This window comes from Macaca thibetana, chromosome 3 (genome assembly GCF_024542745.1).
Source record: "Macaca thibetana thibetana isolate TM-01 chromosome 3, ASM2454274v1, whole genome shotgun sequence".
In the NCBI taxonomy this organism is placed as follows: Eukaryota; Metazoa; Chordata; class Mammalia; order Primates; family Cercopithecidae; genus Macaca; species Macaca thibetana.
In genome coordinates this window covers 74,791,461-74,816,309 of record NC_065580.1, presented here as the reverse complement: position 1 = coordinate 74,816,309, position 24,849 = coordinate 74,791,461, and the positions used below count along the sequence as shown (strand labels likewise).

Here is a 24,849-nt window from a genome sequence, read left to right as displayed (position 1 = left end):
CTATCAAGGTACCATATATAGGTAAATCTTGATTAACTGGAATACTTAGGAAATGGGAAGTTCTGGTTAATTTGATTTTCATATTTCTAGGTGGGGATTACTTTCAACCTTCAGTATACTGAATAAAATAAAATCTTTCTCAACTTCTAAGTGCCTATTGTTCACCATTTTATTGATTTCAGTTTGCATCTTCTTTGACTTTTCTGCAATTTTCTTTTTCATATTTTCCCCTATACTTCCCCCATTGCCTTTTGACACTCTAGTAACCCACTACTCTAGGTAACCATTTCCCTGCATGTTCCAATAACTATGACTGTGTAGCAAACCACCCCAAAACTTAGTGACTTAAAACAACCACCACTATTTTGCTCAATAATGTGCAATGTTGACAGGGCACAGTGTAGGCAGTCCACTCTGTTTCATTTACATCAGCTAGAATGACTCAAAGGCTGGGAACTAGAGTCATTTCTAGCTCCTATGGCCTGAGCTAAAGATAATGCTGACTCTCTTTCCACTTTGGGTGATCCCTTTGTACTCTTTCCTCTGTAGTTTTACAATAGCCAGACTTTTTACATTTTGATCCAGAGTTGCCAAGGTGCATATCTTAAGAAATAGAGAGAGAGAGAGCCAGTGGCAGCTATGACTATGACTTAGCCTAGGATGTTATGTGGCATTGCGTTCATCTTATTCTATTTGTCAAGGCAGTTACAAAGTTCTACCCAGCTTCAACAGGAGAGAATATAGACTTTACCTCTTGCTGGAAGAGTCTGAACATCACATTTTAAGAACAAGTGGCGATGATACATATTGGTTCTGACATATTTGTAGACTATAGTTTGCCACACTAGATAATCTCACTTCTGTCTACTTGGAACCACATCATATGCAGATCTCTATTCCTACTAGAAGCCATGACAGCTCCTTTTTCATCTTGTTCTCAGTCAAAACTTACTTATTATATGTCTCTTTCCATAGAAAGAAATGCTGAAAACTAGCTCTTAATGAGAAAAAAGATCTGACTAAACTTTCATATTAATTCTCACTAATCTTTCATATTCATTTATACTCAATATTTTATTACTCAATAATTTCCCAATATAATTGTATAATGATAGTGTTTTAGGCTTCACGTTGGAAGAGAAGGAATGCTTGGCAGAGAGGCCTATAATAAAAGACCTTCACGATTATGACTTTCTAGATTTTATTATTGAGTCTATAGACCAGCCTTCTATGGGGAATAAAGCTGAATCTCTCAGGACATGCCCTGGAAATTGTTACTTAAAGAGTAAATCTAGGATATGAGTTTATTTTCTAGATATTTGCCTTTTTCTCCTGAAAATGGGATTCTAAAAAATGATTTAGTATTTGAGCAGTCTGATTCAAGTTTTACTGTAGAGTAGCATGCCTGTGAGATTCCCAAAAGTTAATATAGTTTCCCAAGTAAATGGTTGAACAAGTCGACAGTTTCCAAAAGAAGTTTCCAAAAGATATTTGTAGTTTGGACTGTGAGATGTATTTTTTTGAGCATTCATATATGCATTTTTCTGATTCTACCCTTCTTTTGCAGAAAATGGCTCTGAAGATATTGATATACTTCCTAGTGGGCTGGCTTTTATCTCCAGTGTGAGTATTTTCCATGCTGCTCTGATGCTCACGTCAATAGCTGTATAGACAGTACATTAATGTTGTCCACTGGAGCTGCCAGATGGATCCCTACACTCTCATCCCACCTATGGGTAAACCAGTCAACTAAAAAAACCAAAACAGGATTCTGGAGGGCTAATTAGAACACCACAGGAATGCCCAGCTTTGACTGCCTCATGGTGGGCAACTCCCTGTGGGTAGTGGCATACTCAGTAGGGTCTTGATAAATGTGTATTGATTTCCATTCGATTCCTACACTGGTCTCCAGATCGGTCCTATTGCTATCCATTCTCATCATTGCCCTATTTGACTGGGCTTCCGCTTCTAATTGTGAATGGTAGTTCACTCATGATTGGCTCTCTGTTTGTTTGTTAATGGTGTATAGGAATGCTTGTGATTTTTGCACATTGATTTTGTATCCTGAGACTTTGCTGAAGTTGCTTATCAGTTTAAGGAGATTTTGGACCCGGATGATGGGGTTTTCTAAATATACAATCATGTCATATGCAAACAGAGACAATTTGACATCCTCTTTTCCTAATTGAATACACTTTATTTCTTTCTCTTGCCTGATTGCCCTGGCCAGAATTTCCAACACTATGTTGAATAGGAGTGCTGAGAGAAGGTATCCTTGTTTTGTGCCAATTTTCAAAGGGAATGCTTCCAGTTTTTGCCTATTCAGTATGATATTGGCTGTGGGTTTGTCATAAATAGCTCTTATTATTTTGAGATATGTACTATCAATACCTAGTTTATTGAGAATTTTTAGCATGAAGGGCCGTTGAATTTTGTTGAAGGCCTTTTCTGCATCTATTGAGATAATCATGTGGTTTTTGTTGTTGGTTCTGTTTATGTGATGGATTACATTTATTGATTTGCATATGTTGAACCAGCCTTGCATCCCAGGGATGAAGCTGACTTGATTGTGGTGGATAAGCTTTTCGATGTGTTGCTGGATTCGGTTTGCCAGTATTTTTTTGAGGATTTTCTCAGCGCTGTTCATCAGGGATATTGGCCTAAAATTATCTTTTTTTGGTGTGTCTCTGTCATGCTTTGGTATCAGGATGATGCTAGCCTTATAAAATGAATTAGGGAGGATTCCCTCTATTTCTATTGATTGGAATAGTTTCAGAAGGAATCGTACCAGCCCCTCTTTGTACCTCTGGTAGAATTCGGCTGTGAATCCATCTGGTCCTGGACTTTTTCTGGTTGTTAGGCTATTAATTATTGCCTCAATTTCAGAACCTGTTATTGGTCTATTCAGAGATTCAACTTTTTCCTGCTTTAATCTTGGGAGGGTGGATGTGTCCAGGAATTTATCCACTTCTTCTAGATTTTCTAGTTTATTTGTGTAGAGGTGGTTTTAGTATTCTCTGATGGTAGTTTGTATTTCTGTGGGATCAGTGGTGATATCCCCTTTATCATTTTTTACTGCATCTATTTGATTCATCTCTCGTTTCTTCTTTATTAGTCTTGCTAGTGGTCTATTTTGTTGATTTTTTTTTTTTTTCAAAAAAGCAGCTCTTGGATTCACTGATTTTTTGAAGGGTGGATTCATTGATTTTTTGAAGGGTTTTTCATGTCTCTATCTCCTTCAGTTCTACTCTAATCTTAGTTATTTCTTGCCTTCTGGTAGCTTTTGAATTTGTTTGCTCTTGCTTCTGTAGTTCTTTTAGTTGCGATGTTAGGGTGTCGATTTTAGATCTTTCCTGCTTCCTCTTGTGGGCATTTAGTGCTATAAATTTCCCTCTACACACTGCTTTAAATGTGTTCCAGAGATTCTGGTACATTGTGTCTTTGTTGTCATTGGTGTCAAAGAAAATCTTTATTTCTGCCTTCATTTTGTTATTTAACCAATAGTCATTCAGGAACAGGTTGTTCAGTTTACATGTAGTTGTGTGGTTTTGACTGAGTTTCTTAATCTGGAGTTCTAATTTGGTTGCACTGTGGTCTGAGAGACAGTTCGTGATTTCTGTTATTTTGCGTTTGCTAAGGGATGTTTTACTTCCAATTATGAGGTCAATTTTAGAATAAGTGTGATATGGTGCTGAGAAGAATGTATATTCTGTTGATTTGGGGTGGAGAGTTCTATAGATATCTGTTAGGTCCACTTGGTCCTGAGCTGAGTTCAAGTCCTGGATATCCTTATTAACTTTCTGTCTCATTCATCTGTCTAATATTGACTGTGGGGTGTTAAAGTCTCCCATTATTATTGTATGGGAGTATAATTCTCTTGGCAGGTCTCTAAGGACTTGCTTTATGAATCTGGGTGCTCCTGTATTGGATGCATGTATATTTAGGATAGTTGGCTCTTCTTGTTGAATTGATCCCTTTACCATTATGTAATGGCCTTCTTTGTCTCTTTTGAGCTTTGTTAGTTTAAAGTCTGTTTTATCAGAGACTAGGATCACAACTCCTGTTTTTTTTTGTTTGTTTGTTTTGTTTTTGCTTTTTATTTCCTTGGTAGATCTTCCTCCATCCCTTTATTTTGAGCCTATATGTGTCTTTGCACATGAGATGGGTCTCCTGAATACAGCACACCGATGAGTCTTGACTCTATCCAATTTACCAGTCTATGTCTTTTAATTGGAGCATTCAGCCCATTTACATTTAAGGTTAATTTTGTTATGTGTGAATTTGGTCCTGTCATTATGATGTTAGCTGGTTATTTTGCTCATTAATTGATGCAGTTTCTTCATAGCATCAGTAATCTTTACAATTTGGTATATTTTTGCAGTGGCTGGTACCGGTTGTTCCTTTCCATGTTTAGTGCTTCCTTCAGGAGCTCTTGTAAGGCGGGACTGGTGGTGACAAAAATCTCTCAGCATTTGCTTGTCTGCAAAATATTTTATTTCTCCTTCACTTATGAAGCTTAGCTTGGCTGGATATGAAATTCTGGGTTGAAAATTCTTTTCTTTAAGAATGTTGAATATTGGCCCTCACTCAATTCTGGCTTGCAGGATTTCTGCCGAGAGATCTGCTGTTAGTCTGAATGGGTTTCCCTTTGTGGGTAACCCGACCTTTCTCTCTGGTTGCCCTTAACATTTTTTCCGTCATTTCAACCTTGGTGAATCTGACAATTATGTGTCTTGGGGTTGCTCTTTTCGAGGAGTATCTTTGTGGTATTCTCTGTATTTCCTGAATTTGAATGTTGGCCTGACTTGCTAGATTGGGGAAGTTCTCCTGGATAATATCCTGAAGAGTGTTTTCTAACTTGGACCCATTCTCCCCGTCACTTTCAGGAATACCAATCAAATGTAGATTTGATCTTTTCACATAGTCCCATATTTCTTAGAGGCTTTGTTCTTTTCTTTTCACTCTTTCGTCTCTAATCTTGTCATCTTACTTTATTTCATTAATTTGATCTTCAATCACTGATATCCTTTCTTCCACTTGATCAAATTGGCTATTGAAGCTTGTGCATGCATCAGGAAGTTCTCATGCCATGGTTTTCAGCTCCATCAGGTCATTTAAGATCTTCCCTACACTGTTTATTCTAGTTATCCACTTGTCTAACCTTTTTCAAGGGTTTTAGCTTCCTTGCAATGGGTTAGAACATGCTCCTTTAGCTTGGAGAAGTTTGTTATTACTGACCTTCTGAAGCCTACTTCTGTTAACTCATCAAACTCATTCTTCATCCAGTTTTGTTCCTTTGCTGGCGAGGAGCTGTGATTCTTTGGAGGTGAAGAGGCACTCTGGGTTTTGGAATTTTCAGCTTTTTTGCTCTGGTTTCTCCCCATATTTGTGGTTTTATCTACCTTTGGTCTTTGATGTTGCTGACCTACAGATGGGGTTTTTGGTGTAGATGTGCTTTTTGTTGATGTTGATACTATTCCTTTCTGTTTGTTAGTTTTCCATCTAACAGTCGGGCCCCTCAGCTGCAGGTCTGTTGGAGTTTGGAGGTCCACTCCAGACCCTGTTTGCCTGGAAATCACCAGCGGAGGCTGCAGAACAGCAAATATTGATGCCTGGTTTTTCTTCTGGAAGCTTCGTCCCAGAGGGGCACCCACCTGTATGAGGTGTCTGTCAGTCCCTAGTGGAAGGTGTCTCCCAGTCAGGCTACACAGGTGTTAGGGACCCACTTGAGGAGGCAGTCTGTCTGTTCTCAGAGCTCAAATGCTGTGCTGGGAGAACCACTACTCTCTTCAGAGTTGTCAGTCAGGGACGTTTAGGTCTGCTGAAGCTGTCTGCTGCCTTTTGTTCTGATATGCCCTGCCCACAGAGGTGGAATCTATAGCAAGGCAGTAGGCCTTGTTGAGCTGTGGTGGAATCTGCCCAGTTCAAGCTTCCTGGCCTCTTTGTTTACACTGTGAGCACAAAACCACCTACTCAAGCCTCAGCAATGGTGGACGCCCCTCCCCCTGCCAAGCTGCAGCATCACAGCTTGATCTCAGACTGCTGCGCTAGCAGTGAGCAAGGCTCCGTGGGTGTAGGACCCACCAAGCCAGGCATGGGAGGGAAGTTCCAGGTCTGCTAGTTGCGAAGACTCTGGGAAAAGCACAGTATTTGGGAAGGAGCATACCGTTCCTCCAGGTACAGACTGTCACGGCTTCCCTTGGCTAAGAAAGGGAAATCTGCTGGCCCCTTGTGCTTCCCAGGTGAGGCGACGCCCTGCCCTGCTTTGGCTTGCCCTCCATGGGCTGCACCCACTGTCCAACCAGTCCCAATGAGATGGACCAGGTACCTCAGCTGGAAATGCAGAAATCACCCGTCTTCTATGTTGATCTTGCTGGGAGCTGCAGACCAGAGGTGTTCCTATTTAGCTATCTTGGGAGCCTCCTTCCAGTTTAAATTTTCAATGTTATGCTAAATACACCACTAAAAGTGATGATTCTATAGCTAGGAGATTTCTTTGCTGTTGTGAAATAATGTTTGTCCTTCGTACTGTATATTTTCTTCTTTTTTTTTTTTTTTAATTTTCACTGGAACTAAAAGTTCTGAATCATTACTATACAGGAAGTATATATTTTGATCACAAGTTTATGAGAAATGTTAACATGAAGTTTTTAATAATGAATCTCCTTTTGTAAATGAACAACTTATAGGATAAGGATTATGTTATTTGCTTGTTTCTAATCCTTCTGCACTATAATAAATTCGGGACCTTGTTCTTTTGGTTTCTCCTTTTACCCTTTCTTGCCATCCTAGAAGATGTTTGAAAGTTGCTGATTTGGACAATAATTCTGTGCAATAGATATTTCTAGTCTATTTAGGGATGGCAAACAGGGTATTTTTCTCCCCTGTCTTGGGACTTGACACGCTTATCTTTGACTCCAAGATTACTCCCTTCGTCACACTTTGCCAGCTAACTCCTACTTCTTTGTGAGGGTTCATTGCGGTGGCACTTTACTTCCTCAGCAGAGTCTTCCCTGGCACTCTCTTGTGGAGTGAGGTGCCTCTTCAATGTTCCCTCTTGAATATTCGCCTGAGTTAAGCTGTTATAGACCACACCATACTTATGTACTTGCTCTAGATTTCAAGATCCTTGAACTCAAGACTTTGGAGCATGCATTGACATGCCCAACACCTAACATACTACCAGGCGTGTGCAAGTCCTCGAATATTTACTGAGTGCATGTGGTGATGGATGAGGATAGTGGAAGAGTTCATTGATTGTCCACATATACCTGTAGTTTGTTGGGAAAAATAAGATTCCTGCATGTCTCGATGATGATTTTCACCATTTTCACCAGTGAATGGTATGAAAAGAATTGCTTACAGTCATTAGCACATAGTTGGTTTGCTGCCACAAATTCCTACCTAACTGCTTTACACAGAAAACTAGGTGAATGTGAAGCCATTTATCAGAAGCGTTTCTTCGATCATCACACTTAATCCAGACCAAGCTTGTTTGCAGTGCCCCACCCTTATCTCTTTATCAGATTATTTTATTTCTGTAACATCCAGTCTTTGCATTAGCTGTCTATGCTCTACCTTCCCCCAAGCTACCAAGGTACTTGCCAGTGTGTTCTGTCTTGAGCTGCCTTCCTGAGCAATATTGTTTACTTCCAAACCTTTCTGCATGTGTGGGAGAGAGGCTGAACAATAAATGATCTAAGTGATTTAGGCAAATCACTCATCTAGGCCTCATTTCCCTCATGTGAAAGGGAAGATGTGAGATTAAATGCCCCTAATATATTTATATATATAATTATTATATATATTTGATTTTTAACGTATATATATAATTTTTTTCTCCAGTGCTACTATTATCTGAGCCATTGAGTTTGGTGACAAATTGGTTATGGGGGAAAGAGTGGATTGAAAATTGAATTTTATGGTCCAATGTTGGGGAGCATAGTGATGTCCTTAGCTGAGAAGAATAGATAGAAATGAGAGGATGGATTCGAGGGGAGAATGTTGATTTTGTTTTTGACTATTTGATTTTGAGCTGCCCTTTGGGAGGAAGTTGGGAATGCAAGCTAGAGTTACAGAGTTACAAATAAATGTGCAGACTTGAAAGTCCTTGTTATGAAGGAAATACCTGAATCTTTATGTATAAGATCTGCAAGGAAAGAGTATAGAGTGAGAAGGGAGGAGGGATGGATTTAAAACAGAAAGAGGCAGAAATCTAAGAGTCAGGAAGAGGAGCAGGATTTCTATCTAGGAACTCTACTTTTGACTTTTTGATAAGAAAGAAGAAGGTATATTGTAGTGTCGAATGCCACAGTGAAACAGATAAGAAGTAGAAAAGTTATCAAAATAAAGTAATTTGGAGACCATTATGTGATCTTTATAATGGTAGTTCTACAAACTGGTGGGTGTAGAATGCTAACTTCAGGGAATTGAGAGTTGGAGCAGTTCACAATAGGCAACAAGATCAGGTGATGTTCCTAAGAAATTTGATGGTGAGGGGAAGAGAGAGAAATGCATATATGAAGAGGCAGTAAAGTTAGAAAAATATGGATTTCAGGGAAGGAAACCTTGTAATTTTTCAGGCCAAAGAAGAAGCTGTTAGTGAAAAATGAGTGGTAAAGCAAGAGAGAGAAGGTGTAATCTCTAGAGACAGACCCTAGAGAACAGGGAACCAAGAAAGCAGGTAAAGGATGTAACCTAAGAACAGAGGAGGGACACTCCTTCCTTGAGAAAAGAGGGAGAAAGGAAGAGAATGAATAAAACTAAGAAGAATTACTGGGACAGAAAGGAAAGAATTATAGGAAATTCATGTTAAATGACATGATATCTTCAGAGAAGTAGTAAGTAAAGTCATCCACTCATAATAAAGAGGAAGAAAGTATGGGCTCTAGAACAGTGGTCCCAATCTTTTGGGCACCAGGGACCAGTTTCATGGAAGACAATTTTTTCCACAGTTCATGGATGGGGAGCAGGGCATGGTCAAGACAAAACTGTTCTACCTCAGATCATCAGGCATTAGATTCTCATAAGGAGCATCCAACCTAGATCCCTCACAGGCTCAGTTCACAATAGAGTTTGCACTCCTATGAGAATCTAATGCCACTGCTGATCTTACAGAAGGTGGAGCTCAGGCGGTAATGCTTACTCATCCCCAGCTTACCTCCTGTTGTGTGGCCCAGTTCCTTACAGACTACGGACTGGTACCTGTCTGTGGCACAGGGGTTGGGGACCCCTACTCTAGAAGATAATGAAATAAATTTAGAAGGGAGACATGAGGAAATCGAATAGATTGTCTATCATAATGAGCCAAAAAAAATCAATAAACAGTACTAAACGTCTGGCTGAAGTTGGGGTGGTGACTTTGTAGTGGAGTTTTTCAACCTGATTTTAAACTTGCCCTATATAAGAACTAGACCAAAGCAAAGGGAGTTGGAACATAATGTGATAAGGAAGCAAAGGGTGTGGCTATTGATGATGACAGAATTATGGTCTGGAAGCAGAAGTTTGTGGCTAGGGACATGCCAATCCCTTCTCCAGATGTGCTGACTTAAGGAGAATAAAGAGGGAACATTGCCTCCTCTGATGAGCCTCAGTAGTGCCAGTGTTGTCTGGGAAAAGCCAGGTTTCCTCCAGACAACATTGGGCATATGATTTGGGCATACAAGGACTGTTCTAAAAAAAAGTTTGAAGATGTAACTGGGGTTGTTCAGAAAAGGTTGACTACCTCAAGAGGGAGCAGTGGAAGAGCCGGTAATAGTATTATAAGTGTATGTGTATGTGTGTGTGTGTGTAGAAAGGACAGGGAGAGGGAAAGAGGCAGAAAGACAAGGTGAAATAGGAAAGACAGAATTGCAATAGACTGTAAAAGAAGATAAAGGTAGCAGAGAAGATATAAAGTTATTGATATTGATATATATCCGATCCAGTAATAGATGGGGAACATGGAGAAGAAGTGGACTGTTTTGTAACTGGTGTAGAATAAACCAACCCCAAGGTTTGTCACAGTGGACTCAGATGCAGCGAAGGCTTCATGCATTCAGGATGCCTATTGTTGATTGATAGCTACCTGATCCTAACAGTAGAAAGGACCACTGTCCAAGTTACTGGAATAAACTTTTTGTGATATATGAGTAAAGCATTCATGTCAGAATTTTCAGACATACCTACAGGAACAAAATAGGTCAAAAATAGTCAACTCTATAAGACTGGTATCCTTATGTTGATTCTTGGCCAGCTCTACTGTTTGCCACTACATGATATAATCAATGTAGGAATGGGAATGATACAATTAAACTATACACCCCTTCTCTCTGCTTTGAGGAAGGTTAGTTATAGAATACCAGTACTGGAAATAATCTTATAATCATGTATTTGAACTTCTTCATTTTATAGATGAGGAATGTGTGGTACAGGCATGTGAAGGAATTCACACAAAGTAACAGCCTAGTCTCTTCCGTTATATTTTTTGGCTTAATTCCTTTTCTCTAAATTAAAAACTCTTCCTTATCTTGAATATGGTTCTTTCTGTGTTTATAGCCAATGTTTAGATGACATCAGTAACACCCCAGATCAGATCATGGAAACAGCTGACAGAGTGAAAAAGCCCAGAAATCTAAATGAAATTTAGAACTTTGAACATTTTTATTTGGCTTTGAGATTTTAAATTCCATATGAAAATATTGTTTTGATATGTATATGTGTGCACACTTGTTCTTTATTTTTAAAAGGGATTAAAATATCCAGGCCTGCCAAACTTTGCACCAGATGAGCCAGGAAAAATCTTCTTGATGGATCTGAATGAACAAAATCCAAGGGCACAAGCACTAGAAATCAGTGGTGGATTTGACAAAGAATTATTTAATCCACATGGGATCAGTATTTTCATCGACAAAGGTAAAGCCTGTATGCTTAGGGATAAGGGGGAAATGAGGGAAATAGAAACCATTTATCTCCAGCCCCTCAATATTTATGTAATAGAAAGAGAGAGGACCGTATTTTACCATACACATATGTTTTTGTAAAATGATAGATAGGTATAAAACATTGTAACCATTGCATTAAAGAAGGAACACTAGTATTTTTGGCCCTATGTGGTCTCCTCCTCTTCCTTCTATTCACTTGTCTTCTTGTTTGACTGTCACAACCTGTTTGAATAGTATTCTCAGAAATCTAACATATAAACTAAAGACCCTTTAGTTTAGTTGTCACTAAAGACAACTGTGAGACATTAAAAAACATAACATAAAGGGAAAAAAAAAACAAATTAGACTCATCAAAGTTGAAAGCTTTTGTGCTTCAAAAGACACCATCAAGAAAGTGAAAAACAACCCAAAGAATGAGAGATATTTGTAAATCATATATTAGATGAGAGACTTGTATTCAGACAATATAAATAATTCTTACAACTTAACAACAAAACACAAATCATATAATTTTAAAATGGACAAAGTATCTACCTAGATAGACATTTCTCCTAAGATACACAAAGGCCTGTAAGCACATGAAAGATGTTCATCATCCTTAGTCATTAGGAAAATACAGATCAAAACCAGAATGAGATACTATTTCAGATAGTATCTGAATGAGATACTATTCAGTATCAGAATGAGATACTATTTCAATTATGGTGATAATTAAAAAGACAGACAATAACAAATGTTGGCAAGGATGTATAAAAATTGGAACCCTCTTACTTTGCCAGTGGGATTGTGAAATAATGTAACCACTTTGGGAAGCAGTTTTGCATTTCCTCAACATTTTAAACATAGAGTTACCATACAATCCAGCAACTCTGCACCTTGGTGCATGCTCAAGAGAATTGAAAACATATCCATGCAAAACCTGTACACAAATGTTCATAGCAGCATTACTGCTAATACAAAAGGTGGAAATAACCCAAATGTCTATCAACTGATGAATTCACAAATAAGATGTGATAGGCATTTATACAATAGAACACTATTTGGCAATAAAAAGAAATGAACTACTCATGCATTGCTATAATATGGATGAAGCTTGTAAATATAATGCCAACTGAAAGAATTTAGTCACTAAAAGCCACATATTATGTAATTCCATATATATGAAGTGTTCAGAATAGGTGAATTCGCAGACAGAAAAATTGTTGACAGGAGCCAGGGGAGTGGGGAAGAAGGAATGACAGCTAATGAGTAGGTGATTTCTTTTTGGGTGATGGAAATGTTCTGAAACTAGATAGTGGTTATGGTTGCACAACCCTGTGAATATACTAAAACATACTGACGTTTACATTTTAAAAGTCTGAATTCAATGGTGTGTGAATTATATCTCAAAAATATATTATAAAAAACATAACAGTTATTAACATGCCATATATGCTTTAAAAACAACAGTTTCCAATATTATTTTTGACTTCTTCACAGTTCATAGTTTCAAACATCTAATTTTAAAATATTTGTGGGTCTATACAGCATGAAGAAAAGTAAGAACAGGGAAACCTCACTAACAGTGACCACATGAAAGGAGGGCCAAATTGAAATGCTAGAATTCCATGAAATCTTATATACACTTTTTATTTGCTTAGCAAGCTCTGCTTTAAAAGATAATTGAATCTAACAAATTTTCATTGGTTTATAATATATAAACTATTTTCATTTATAATGGTGTCTTTACTTCCCAAAATAAAATCCTGAGCCCAACCTTGACACTTCCTCTCCCTGGCCCTTTCGATCAACTCATTATAATGTTTTGTTTGATGTATCTCTCCAATATCTCTCCCGTCTGAAATATCTGTCCACCTCTCCCCATCCTCACTGCCACCAGCAGTCCAAGGGCCCAGCATGTCTTCCCTGATTCTGCATGGGCCCCCAACTGTACCTTCCTTCTCATACCACTTCAATTCATTGTCATAGTAAGGATTGCTTTTTATGCAAATCTGATTCTGTCCCTCTTTTCATCAAATTTTCCATGTTGTTCCATCACTCTGAGGATAAACCCCAAATCTCCAGAATGGCCTGTGTTCCTGGGTGCTTCCCCTGTACATTCTGGCATCTGTATGCTCTCCAGTTTCACTGGAAACCATTCTCCCCCAGACTCTCTGGACCAGCCACACTGGATTTCTTTTCATTCGATGAAGTGTCTCATGCCTCGGGATCTTTACATCTGCTGTTCCCTCTGCCTGGAATGTCTTTGTGCCACTTCTGGCTCACTCTTTGTCATCATTGAAGCCTCAGCTTAAATATCATCTTCTCAGGGAAGCCTTCCCACCATCTTGTTCCAAGTTGTGTACCTTTCTATATTTCTTCTCAATGTACCTCTTTTTAAAAATCATTCATTACAGGGGTAACTAACTTTTTTTATTTTTTGAGATGAAGTTTTGCTTGTCACCCAAGCTGGAGTGCAGTGGCACAATCTCAGCTCACTGCAACCTCTGCCTCCCGGGTTCAAGCTTTTCTCCTGCCTCAGCCTCCCAAGTAGCTGGGATTACAGGCATGCGCCACCGTGCCGACTAATTTTTTGTATTTTTAGTAGAGGCAGGGTTTCACCATGTTGACCAGGCTAGTCTCAAACTCCTGATCTCAGGGGATCCACCCGCCTTGGCCTCCCAAACTGTTAGGATTATAGGCGTGAGCCACCACTCCCAGCCTACAGAGATAACTATTTTTTTTTTAATGTTAAAGGATACCAATTTTCTTTCCCTCTCCTGCTCTTGCTCTATAGCAAGTTCCTAAACTTAACTGTTACTCTTCAAATGAATGACACTCTATGAAGAACATGTCTCCCAACTGTAGTATTCTTTGTTTTAATTTATTTAATAATTTTTCCTCCTTGTTTTCCTCTCTCAAATATAATCACCATAAAAGCATATGTGATTTGTCCATTGCTGGATTCTGAGAGTCTAGAATGTATCTGATGCACAGTAGGTACTCTCTGAATGCATATTAGATGAATAAATAAATGAACCCTATAGGACAGGCAGAGCACATAATAATATTCAACTTTATAGATGCATACAATGAAGTTTAGAGGAATACAGTAAAGTGTGACTTCACTTCTGCAGTTAGTAAATGGCTGATCCAGAACTCAGACAGAAGAGGTCTCACTTCTAATCCTGTGTCTTACTAAGGTGAGATTAGGGCTCTATTTAAATAATTTTAAAACCACAACTGTTTTGCCTCACACTGTATAAGACATAAGATTCTTCATTGGAGATGGTATAATAAGTGATTAGATTTACCTGAAACGATTTCATTGCATGGGGTAGTATTAGAGGTAGAGGTAGAGGTGGAGTTGGGGCTTTTTTTCTTTTTTTGTTGCTGTTGTGTTTTTTTTTTTTTTTTTTTTTTTTTTGAGATGGGACACGTTTACACAATAACATTCAGTCATATAATCAGGCTTCCATAAGTTGAGTATATTATGATTCACAGCTTATCTTATTTGTTTTGTCATCTCCCTTAATTGTGTGTTTAATTCATAAGGCCAAAATATTACACATAGAAATAGAGATGGAATGAGGAGATGAAGAAGAAAAGTATTCTCACTAAGTATATCTTATTTGGAAAGAGGGATTCAGTAGATGCACTAGAAGAAATGAAACCAGGGCAGCACATATGATTGTTCACTACTGTGTCTAGCAAAAGACTGAAGGTCCGTGTTGGGGCTGAAATCCAACCCATGTTCTGTTTGCCAAGCCCTGAGCCTTGGAACAGAGCTGGATCAGACCAGAAGGAAGATTTCATCTGTGAGCAAGCACCTTTCCTTAATGTGCATCAAAGTGCCCAGTGTGTTTCAGAGGTCCTGGTTATGAATTTTGCATCTCAGGGTTTGGGCTTGTTCCATTACGTGCTTAAAAACTCCATCTGGGAAAGGAATAGGGAAGATGAATACAGATCAAGTCCTACAGTGGGAGGATGGGGCCAGACCCTTTAAAACTCCAGAGCTCGTCAAACCTAGAACTCCTGATAAGTCAGAAGACAGCACTCTCAGAGGCCAAATTACTACCCTCAATCCTGTTCACAGCAGTTCACATTCCAGTTGAAATGGGTAGGTGACATTTCTGAGGTGGGTACTACCTGGAATTAGTTTGTTTTATCTTGCATTCGTATTTACATGCCATGTCCATTGGGCTCACTAAATATTGTTATGTTGGCTTGTGTCAGAAATTCATTGTCTAGCTGGGAAATGTTGCTTATTTTAAGGTATTTACACTGCCCTGACATTTACTCAGCTTCTGTTGCAATGCAGATAATTATTGCACACACACAACGTCTCAGCAAAGTTTTGTTTGCTTGCACTCACTTTTCTTGCTGAAGGGCCGTCTGGGGAACCACATTCCTGTTTATGCATCATTATAGTTCTGTAGGTTCCTGTTAGGCAGGATATGCATATAAGAGTGAAATGACTATGGCAAAACATCTTGGCTCTGCCACTTTGTGGTGATGACATTGCTGATGGGTCATTCGCCTCCTGAGCTTCAATTTCCTCAATTAAATCTGGATTCTGGTATTTGTCTGACTTACCTATCAGATAGACTGTGAGAGTCAAATGCAAGATGTATGAAGAAAACTTTTGGAAGTGACCAAGTTTTAAAACAAGTCTAATATTAGTTGTGATAGAGGTAACTTACTTGGAAATTATGCCTTTTTTCCATGTAGACCATACAGTGTATCTTTATGTTGTGAATCATCCCCACATGAAGTCCACCGTGGAGATATTTAAATTTGAGGAACAACAACGTTCTCTGGTATACCTGAAAACTATAAAACACGAACTTCTCAAAAGGTATGGAATGAAAGTATTATGCAGTTCTATTTATTTTGCACCTCTGCTGTGTGCTTTGTTTTCTTTGGTTCAGCAGGCTTTCTTAAACTTTTGTTTTGAAGTTGTTTTAGATTTTTTTCTAAAGCTTTCTAATGATTCCCATGGTGACTCTTCCCAGCACCTCACTAGAAATTGCCTGTTAGGTATTGAATATGCCTTTATTTTCCAGCATTTTGAAAGCATTTTAATCCTATAAAGGTGCTCAATTAGATTCGCAGCTCTAATTCCATCCCCTTTACCACAGCAACTCAATACCTACTATCGGTCTCTGTTTGAACACCTACACCCTTTTTTGGTTGTCCTGGTAGGCTGTGTTCCGTGAGCCTCGCCCACCGGGTGTTATAACCAACCTCCAGAGGAGCCACTTCTTTGTTTAATTACAGCTTTAAAGTAGAATTTTTTAAAAGCCCGTGGGCACTTATAAAAAATACATTTGTTAAGCATCAACTATGTGCCAGGCACTATGCTAGAATACTTAATTTAACTTAATTCTCACAAAGCCTTTAACAATAGGCATGGGTAAACTAAGACTTAGAGAAGGTTTGGGTTAGGTAACTTGCCCAAGTTACACAGTTTGTAAGTGGCAGAAACAGGGTGTAAACCTATATCCATCTGAATTCAAAGCTGAGCTCTCAGTTGCAATGAACATCTTTCTTCCTGCATTCATTAAAATAACAGGCTTTTCAGTGGACAGGCTGCCTGTTTAAAGGCTGTAGCAAACAATAAAGAATTCATCTTTTATCAAATGGGCTTAACACTAAAAAAACTGACTCCAAAACAGTAAACTATTTCATGGGATGGAAGAATAGGAAAAGAAAAGAAAGTTCATCTTCTCTCCTTTGCTCTCTTTCTCAACATCATGTGTTAATTTCTCCCCATAGAATATGAGGGAAACAAATGCAGAGGGTAGAAGTAAGAGTGGTTGAAGTTATTGAACTCTGCTCCTAATGCACTGTGCTGGGTTCTGAGGCCATAGTGGAGAACAGGACTTCCACAGGGTTGCTGGGAAACTGTGTCAAGTCACTTAATTGGTGCCTCAATTTATTGAGCAAAATGGGGGTTCTCATTTGCCTGACTTACATAACTGGTGGATTGTGAGGATCAACTGCATTAGCATAGGATCTCACAGGAACAGTCTCCCAGAAAGTGCAGCCTGAGGGCACACCTGATATGTGGCCACTTCATTAGGGAGTACAATCCCAGGAAGCAGACTTAAGAAACCAGTGTGAGGCAAGGAAGGGAGAATGTTATGGGTTGAATTTTGTGTCCCCCTGCCCTCCCTGCTCTGCTCCCCCGCCAAAAAATATGTTAAAATCCCAACCACCACTTCCTCAGAAGGTGACACTATTTGGAAATGGAGTCATTGCAGATGTAATTAGTAAAGATAAAATCATGCTGAAATAGAGTACCCTTAATACAGTAGAACTGGTGTCCTTGCAAGAAGACAGGCAGATATACAGGGAGAATGTAATGTGAAGATGGATACTGACATTGGAGTGATGTATCTACAAGCCAAGGAATGCCTGGGACTACTGGAATGTCTTGCTGGAAGAGGCAAGGAAGGATCCTTCCCTAGAACCTTCAGAGATAACATGGCCCTACCAACAATGTGGTTTTGGATTTCTAGCCTCCAAAACTGTGAGGCAATACATTTCTGGTGTTTAAGCCACTGAGTTTGTGGTTCTTTGCTGTGCCAGCCCTAGGAAACACACAGTGAGGGAGGTACAGCAAAGGCGTCATTAAGCCAACCACTGCTAAGTGCAACTGACTGCTTGAAATCATGGGCTTATCCTCCAGTAATCAACGCAAGCTGCATCTCAGGACAATCTGGTCGAGGAGAAAAAGGGAGAAGGGTTTATCCACTGGCCCCATCTCCTGTTAGTCAAAGGTTTGCCTCAAGAGGCCTTCATTCTCCCACATTCTTGGTTGTTGTGCACATGCAAGTCTAGTTTTGTGGTATCCTATGACTCGATGTCAACATGAAGTCTGGAAGTGGGAGGCAAGAGGGCCACAGCAGACATGAGCTGAGACACTGCTAGGCTGCCCCTGTGGGAAGTATGTCAGACCTGTGCAGAACTGGTTGAAATAATAGCAGCTGGAACAAGGCAGGTGAGGCTATGAGGATCTAAAGAGGAGCCTGAGGGTACGTACACTGGCACAGGCATTGATAAGCACTTACAAGGGGGCAGAACAGAGAGCTACAGAAACAAATTATGAGGCACTTTAACCTAATTTATGGTGTCAGGCAATAGCTTTTGGAGTAAGGAATGCTTAAGCTGAGATGCAAAAGGTGAGTAGCCCGGTGACTTCGGGAAAGTCATTATATATCAAAACCTCAAAGTATTTCCTGATTCACCCAAATTTTCCTCCCTAAAATTTAATCTAAAAATGTTTAAGCATTATTTTTTCAAGTCACTTTTTTCCTTTCAAAAATAAAAATGACTTTGTTGTTCTTACTGATTGTAAGAACAAGACTTGCTCCATTTTAAAATGTCAATGATATTGAAGAACGTAAGAAAGAATATCACTCATAATTCCATCTACTCAGAGAAAATATAAAGGTCAAGATGAACTGGGTTATGCTCTGATAACAGGACAGCAAAACCCTAACATCCTGATGGCTCAAAACTGCCAAGGTTTGTTTTGTTTGCTCATACATGCTATGTATCCAGTGTAGGTTATTTAGGAACTCAGTTTCATATTATCCTCATTCAGGGCCCTAGGAGGACCACAGTCTCTATCATTACTGTGGGAACATGGGGGAAACATGGTGAAGCAAGCACTGGTTCTTAAAATCTTCCATCTACAAGCCACTCACCTCATTTCATTTCATTTCATTTCATTTCACTGGCCAAAGCAAGTCACATGGCTGTGCCTAACTGCAAGGGGATGGGGAGTGTAATTCCTGAAGGAGGATAACCATAGCTATCAGTGAACTGCACTACAACTGTCACAGATAACCATGATCAACATGTACAAGTCAACAGATTTTGGAGTTTGAGATTTATTTGTGAATTTATTTCTTTTCACTGACTTCTGTGAAAGGGAAGAGTGAGAAAATAATAAATGGCTAAAGAAAACCCATGAGGGCAATGCAGAATCATGACTTTCTATGGAATTCCTTAATCCATACTAGTTCATGTATCCTTTTTCAAATTGATGAACATATTGGTCTATGTAGAGATGAGTGATTTTGACAAGGATAAAGGATATTTAAATAACTCATGGGTCTCTTTTTCCACCTCTCTTTCACTTTAGTGTGAATGACATTGTGGTACTTGGACCAGAACAGTTCTATGCCACCAGAGACCACTATTTTACCAACACCTTCCTGTCATTATTTGAGATGATCTTGGATCTTCGCTGGACTTATGTTCTTTTCTACAGCCCAAGAGAGGTTAAAGTGGTGGCCAAAGGATTTTGTAGTGCCAATGGGATCGCAGTCTCAGCAGACCAGAAGTAAGCTCTTGTATGTATTTTTCTATCCTTTGCCCTTGACTTTTTGGTGGACTCCTTTCCTTACGAGGTAGTTACTTCCTTACTTAGGCTTACATAGTGAATATATGTGTGGAGGGATCAGTTGTGGCCAGGATTTGCACTAAATCTGTGATCCTAAGCAATCCATTTGTTTCCTTGGACTTCAGGTTCTTCCTAGTTAAAGGAGGGACGTGGACTTAAGCATAAAAGGACCTCATTCCAAATTTTTACATAACTCTTGAAACACACTTTCCTAACCCACTAAAAAGGAAGATAAATGAGCAATACTTCTGCCCCTTATGAGACTAGAAAGTATTTGACCACTTATGCTAAGTTCAGTTACACAAAAGCTCTTAGGAGAGAGGGAAGGCTACCTTAGATTGGGCATAGGGATTGTAGAAGTTTCAGACTTACTGACTTACAACAGCAGACTATTCAATGAGAAAACACTATTTTAAACAGCATGAAATTTTATGAGAAAACACTTTTTAAAAGTGTTTAAAAATTGAAGGTTTTTTTAAATAAAGAGAAGTACCTTGAATATTAACATGTGTATTTGAGATAATGAACAGAGATGATCCCTGTAGAAAACACCTTTCAGTGTCCTTCCTCTTTTCAAATATTGTGATTGAATTTTATGGTCATTTGATACTTCTTTTCAAGCACTAGTTTTTAGAAGTATATATACTTTTGGCCTTATAGGAGATTCACTTACTTTCATTCAATTTAAGGAAAAAGTTGTGACTTTGAAGTAATAAGATTGAGCCTATATATGTAATGTAGAAACACCAGTTTCATTATGGTCATAACTCATATTCAAAGCCTGTTTAAAGCACTTCAAGAATATTAAAAATACTACTCCATTATCTTATTTAACTATGGTTTAGAAAAGGATTGCAGTTGTACTTTGAAGGAGTGTGAATTTTTATACCTCTTCTCCAAAATAAAAGTGAGTGTTGTCTCTCATTACCACTTGCTTAAATGTAAATGTCATTTACTTCAAAGGTATGTCTATGTAGCTGATGTAGCAGCTAAGAACATTCACATAATGGAAAAACATGATAACTGGGATTTAACTCAACTGAAGGTAAGAGTACCCTGTCTGGCCCACACAATCTGACTTCTTACCTTAGTCCCATACTTGACCCAGGAATGTGCCCCTTGAATGAGGAAAACACGGCTGTTTGAGAGCAATGCCAGTGAGATTATGCATGCGTTTCTAAAATACAGAAGCAAAGCCCCCTAAAAATACCAATTTTAGGTGCCAGAAGGAGCTGTAGGGGTTGTGGGGATGAATAGGGAAGAAAGCAGAGAATTGTTGAGACAATGTCTTCACTGCTCCCTCTTTGTTGTAAGGTGATACAGTTGGGCACCTTAGTAGATAACCTGACTGTCGATCCTGCCACAGGAGACATTTTGGCAGGATGCCATCCTAATCCTATGAAGCTGCTGATCTATAACCCTGAGGACCCTCCAGGATCAGAAGTAAGTTCCTATGCCTCTCTGAGCTCACAGGCAAAGCTGCAAGAACAAATTTGTTGGGATGACTAGAATTTAAGCCAGTTGTATGTGGTGTTATAGAACTAAAGAAATTCTACATATGAGAAAACTAAAGCTTTTGACAGGTAGGGAGATAAGGTTCGTTAACTCTTTTAGACCACCATTAACTCTTCAGTAACTCTTGCTATTGGGAATAATGGAAAAACATAAGCTCAATTATTCATATTGACCCAGATTGCCATATCATGTTTCCAATCAGGAGATAGTCTCTGAGCAGGTCTTGCAGTTAGACAGAGAGTTATATATGGTACCATCTTCTTTCACACAGTTCAACATGATGCTCAGATAAAAGGATTTAAATAACTGTCATCTCAAAATAAAATGAGTTTTTGCCTGCAAGTTCTAACCTGTATGATGGTGTTGAAAATTGTCTTATTTTCAAGATATCATTTATGTTATTTTAAAATATCTCTTCTAAAACAATAGCATAATCCATTGAATTTTCTACATTAAAAACAACATTATAAGATAGTACATTTTCTATGGCATTAAGGTTAACAATTTAAAAATCTTTAATGAATTTATATATAGTTATAAATTCTAGGCACACATACTCAGAAATTTATTCACAAAAATTTATTGAGTACCTATGTTGTGTCACACATTGTTCTTATGCTTAGGATATATCAGAAAAAGTATACAGAGATCCCTGATCTGAAGAAAGGGGGACAAACAATGAACAATAAGCATAAGAAATAAGTAAATTACATAGTAACTTTGAAGATGGCAAATTCTATGGGAAAAAAGGCTCAGCAGAGTAAAGGGGATCAGGATTACTATATTCAGGAGGATGGGCAAGTCCTACTACTAAAGTCAGAGATCAGGGTAGGCCTCATTGAGAAAGTACAGTTTGAAAAAAATTAAAATGTGTGAATCCATATTTGGGGATTTGGGAAAATGAAATTCAAATTCAAACCCGGTAATTGGTCTAGTGGGTAAATTAGGACATACAGTTATTTCTACTTCCAATATTGCTGTTTTTCAGTTAAAAATATGATTTTTTCTTTTTTTATTAATGTATTAGTCACAGCTTCTTAAAAAGAACACAAGAAATGTAAAAAGAAACACAAGTCCAGCCTAAGCCTAGAACCAGAATTGTTACCTTAAACTAGGAAGCAATCCTTGCCTCAGATATATACCCCTAAGAGTGATAGACAAAACTTTCCTTCAAAAGCTCAACCACAATGTCTGCCTTAAGGAAATGAAATATGATACATAGGATTATTGGAAAATTATTTAGGATCTTTTTCATATCTCTATTTTCAAGTTGAATTATTTTTAAAATTTTAGATAAGACTTTTTTGTCACAATTATGACACCCTTTACTTTCAGTTGAATCTCATGTTTTCTACATGAAATCAAAGCTTAAGTATTTTTGTGTAACAAACCTGAGATGAAGGATCTCCCTTAAGACAAAAAAAAAAAGAACAAACTCAATTCTAATAAGAGATATCAATATAGACTCATACCTCATAAATTTCTAATTGTTTTCCTTTAATTCCTATAGTATTTTGTTTGAGTGAACTTCATCCAGGCTATTTGGAAGCCTGAGTGCTTAAATATATACTGATTAGCAAAGTTAAGTGTATTAATCCTGGGATCAATAACAGTACTAGGCAGTGATGTGTCAGATGGAATTCCAAAGTAGTATCCATTATTTATGCTTTCTAGCCACTTTGCAGATGTGAAGGGGCTCCAGTTGTGATGATTGCCATCCCATCAGGTTGGGTTGACTGGATAACTGGTTGTTTCTTCATTATTTTGTCTTGTTTCTCTCCCCATACTGTCAAAGGTAAGATTCTTCCCACAGAGGGATGACCGCTATCCACTTGAGAACTAAATAAGAGCATCCACTGGGTCTTACCTCCTTCTGTAAGGGATGCCTGCACTATAAATATTGTGTAAGTCATCCCTGAGGAATTTGGCTAATGTCAGAAAGCCAGTTCACTTTGGTGCATAGATATCTTTATGACATTAGTACTTTCATCAGAAGAAGAACAAGTTATTGAAGATATACAGATTTTAGCTTCTGATTTCTGAAAAATAGATTCATCCTGGAATGTTTGGGAAGGACAACATCATGAAACAGCTGTTTACTCACATAATATACTAATAAGTGATTTTTTCTTAACAGGTACTTCGCATCCAGAATGTTTTGTCTGAGAAACCCAGGGTGAGCACCGTGTATGCCAACAATGGCTCTGTGCTTCAGGGCACCTCTGTGGCTTCCGTGTACCATGGGAAAATTCTCATAGGCACTGTATTTCACAAAACTCTGTATTGTGAGCTCTAGACGCTAGATGGTAAAAAAAAAAAAAAAAGTCTACATATTTGGTAAAAGTAAGCTGATAATTGTATAAGTGGAACTGCAAGTAAATAGCAAACAACAACCAGTGAGTGTGGCTTTTCTTATGGATAGAAGTAAAGGAGCAGACAGAGATTCCATGATAGCCATCAAATTGCAAGTCAGGTTAATGACAGTCCAACAAGAAGCCAAACTTTACAGCTCTTTGTTAGCAGCCCCAGTATTCTTTCTACAATAAAACATGTGGACGATGTCCAGTGAGGTCTCCAACTCACCTAGAGGTCCTTGGTAACTGGGTCCAAGTTTCTTCCTACAGTTTTGATGTTCTGGGTCTCCTACAGTCCAGACCAAGAGAAAAGCTAATGTTCACGTATTTACAACCCCTGTTCTCTCCCACAAGTTGTGCTGGGCATAGACTGTTAATTAAGTGTTCCAGTCTGCAGATAAAGCAAGAATTAGCATCATGAGAACTTGCATTCTCCCCGGGTACTGACACATAGGAAATCGGGTTCTGAGAAATCTGACAGATGGGCCTCAGAGGCTACCTTAGGGCAGACGGGGCTTATCTGTAATAGGCTGTTATTTGTATTGATGCTTGTATCTAAAGTACAGTTGGCCCTCTGTAACTGTGAGTTCTACATCCGTGGATTCGACCAACCAGAGATTAAAAATATTTGGAAAAAAAATGGATGGTTGCATCTGTACTGAACATGTACAGACTTTTTTTGGTAATTAATCCCTAAACAACACAGTACAACACATATTTCCATCATATTTACACGATATTAGGTATTATAAGTTATCTAGATATTACCTACATAGGCGAATGTACATAGATCATATGCAAATACTATGCCATTTTATATTAGGAACTTGAGCATTCATGGATGTTGGTATCCATCAGAGTCCTGGAATCAATCCTCCTCCTCCTGGAATCAATCCTATTGAGGGACAACTGTTTTGCTAACCTACTGGGCTCTGAATCTTAGATGAAGCCTTAAGGCAGTTGTCTTTGACTGCTTTTAGCCTGCTCTTCTGGTTAATTCAATAAACACTTATTAAGCAATCTCCAGTAAATTTGGCCCTAAGGAATCTGAAATGAGTAGAATGGTTCTGGCCTAAAGTACTATTGTAAAGACCAACCTTAAACTTAGTTTGACGAGAATGAATAGAAGTGTCCTTTTTTGGTCCAAAACCAGTACAACTTTTAGCAAACAAACCATTAATGAAAGTAAGAGCACCCAAGCACCTCCCTTCCCTGTTTGTGACTTTTATTCGGGAGTGGTTTGTTGATGCTTTTTCTCTTTTGGGGATAGAGATTTGGGGAGACCAGTTTACATCCTTACCTTGCTCAGTTATATGTAAGTTTGCTGAAAAGTTTTGCAGGGTAAAATTCTCCCTTTTTCCCCTTGTAACCCATTGTGATTTTGACTATAAGACTTTATAGTTTTCATTGCTTCAAAGAGGAATAAACATTCAGCAGAATGCTATAGTCAATTATCAGATTTTAAATTTCAAAAGCCTAGCTATCAAGAGAACACAGAAAAAAAATAAAGACATAATTTAAGAAAATAAGTAGAATCAGTTTTGAAGAATATAATAGTCTTTGTTTTAGTCCCTAACCCTCATATTTACTATATTAGATAATGTTTACCAGACTAGGGGAGAATAAAGAGAGATAGGAAAAGACAAAGATAATTTAGATGCTG

The 24,849-nt window shown here is 38.4% G+C and overlaps 1 protein-coding gene across 2 annotated transcripts in view; it reads left to right on the top strand.

Annotated features, from left to right (window-relative positions):
- The window catches only part of PON3 (paraoxonase 3), a 30,373-nt gene extending 7,112 nt beyond the window's left edge, over positions 1-23,261 (top strand). For both annotated transcript variants that reach the window (XM_050782939.1, XM_050782938.1), the window contains exons 3-9: positions 1,568-1,623; positions 10,728-10,893; positions 15,633-15,759; positions 19,057-19,257; positions 20,281-20,362; positions 20,632-20,760; positions 22,970-23,261. In XM_050782939.1, the coding sequence (XP_050638896.1) occupies positions 1,568-1,623; positions 10,728-10,893; positions 15,633-15,759; positions 19,057-19,257; positions 20,281-20,362; positions 20,632-20,760; positions 22,970-23,128 (920 nt within the window). In that variant the 3' untranslated portion in view covers positions 23,129-23,261. The remainder of the gene's footprint in view (positions 1-1,567; positions 1,624-10,727; positions 10,894-15,632; positions 15,760-19,056; positions 19,258-20,280; positions 20,363-20,631; positions 20,761-22,969) is intronic.
- Positions 23,262-24,849: the final 1,588 nt, after the last annotated feature.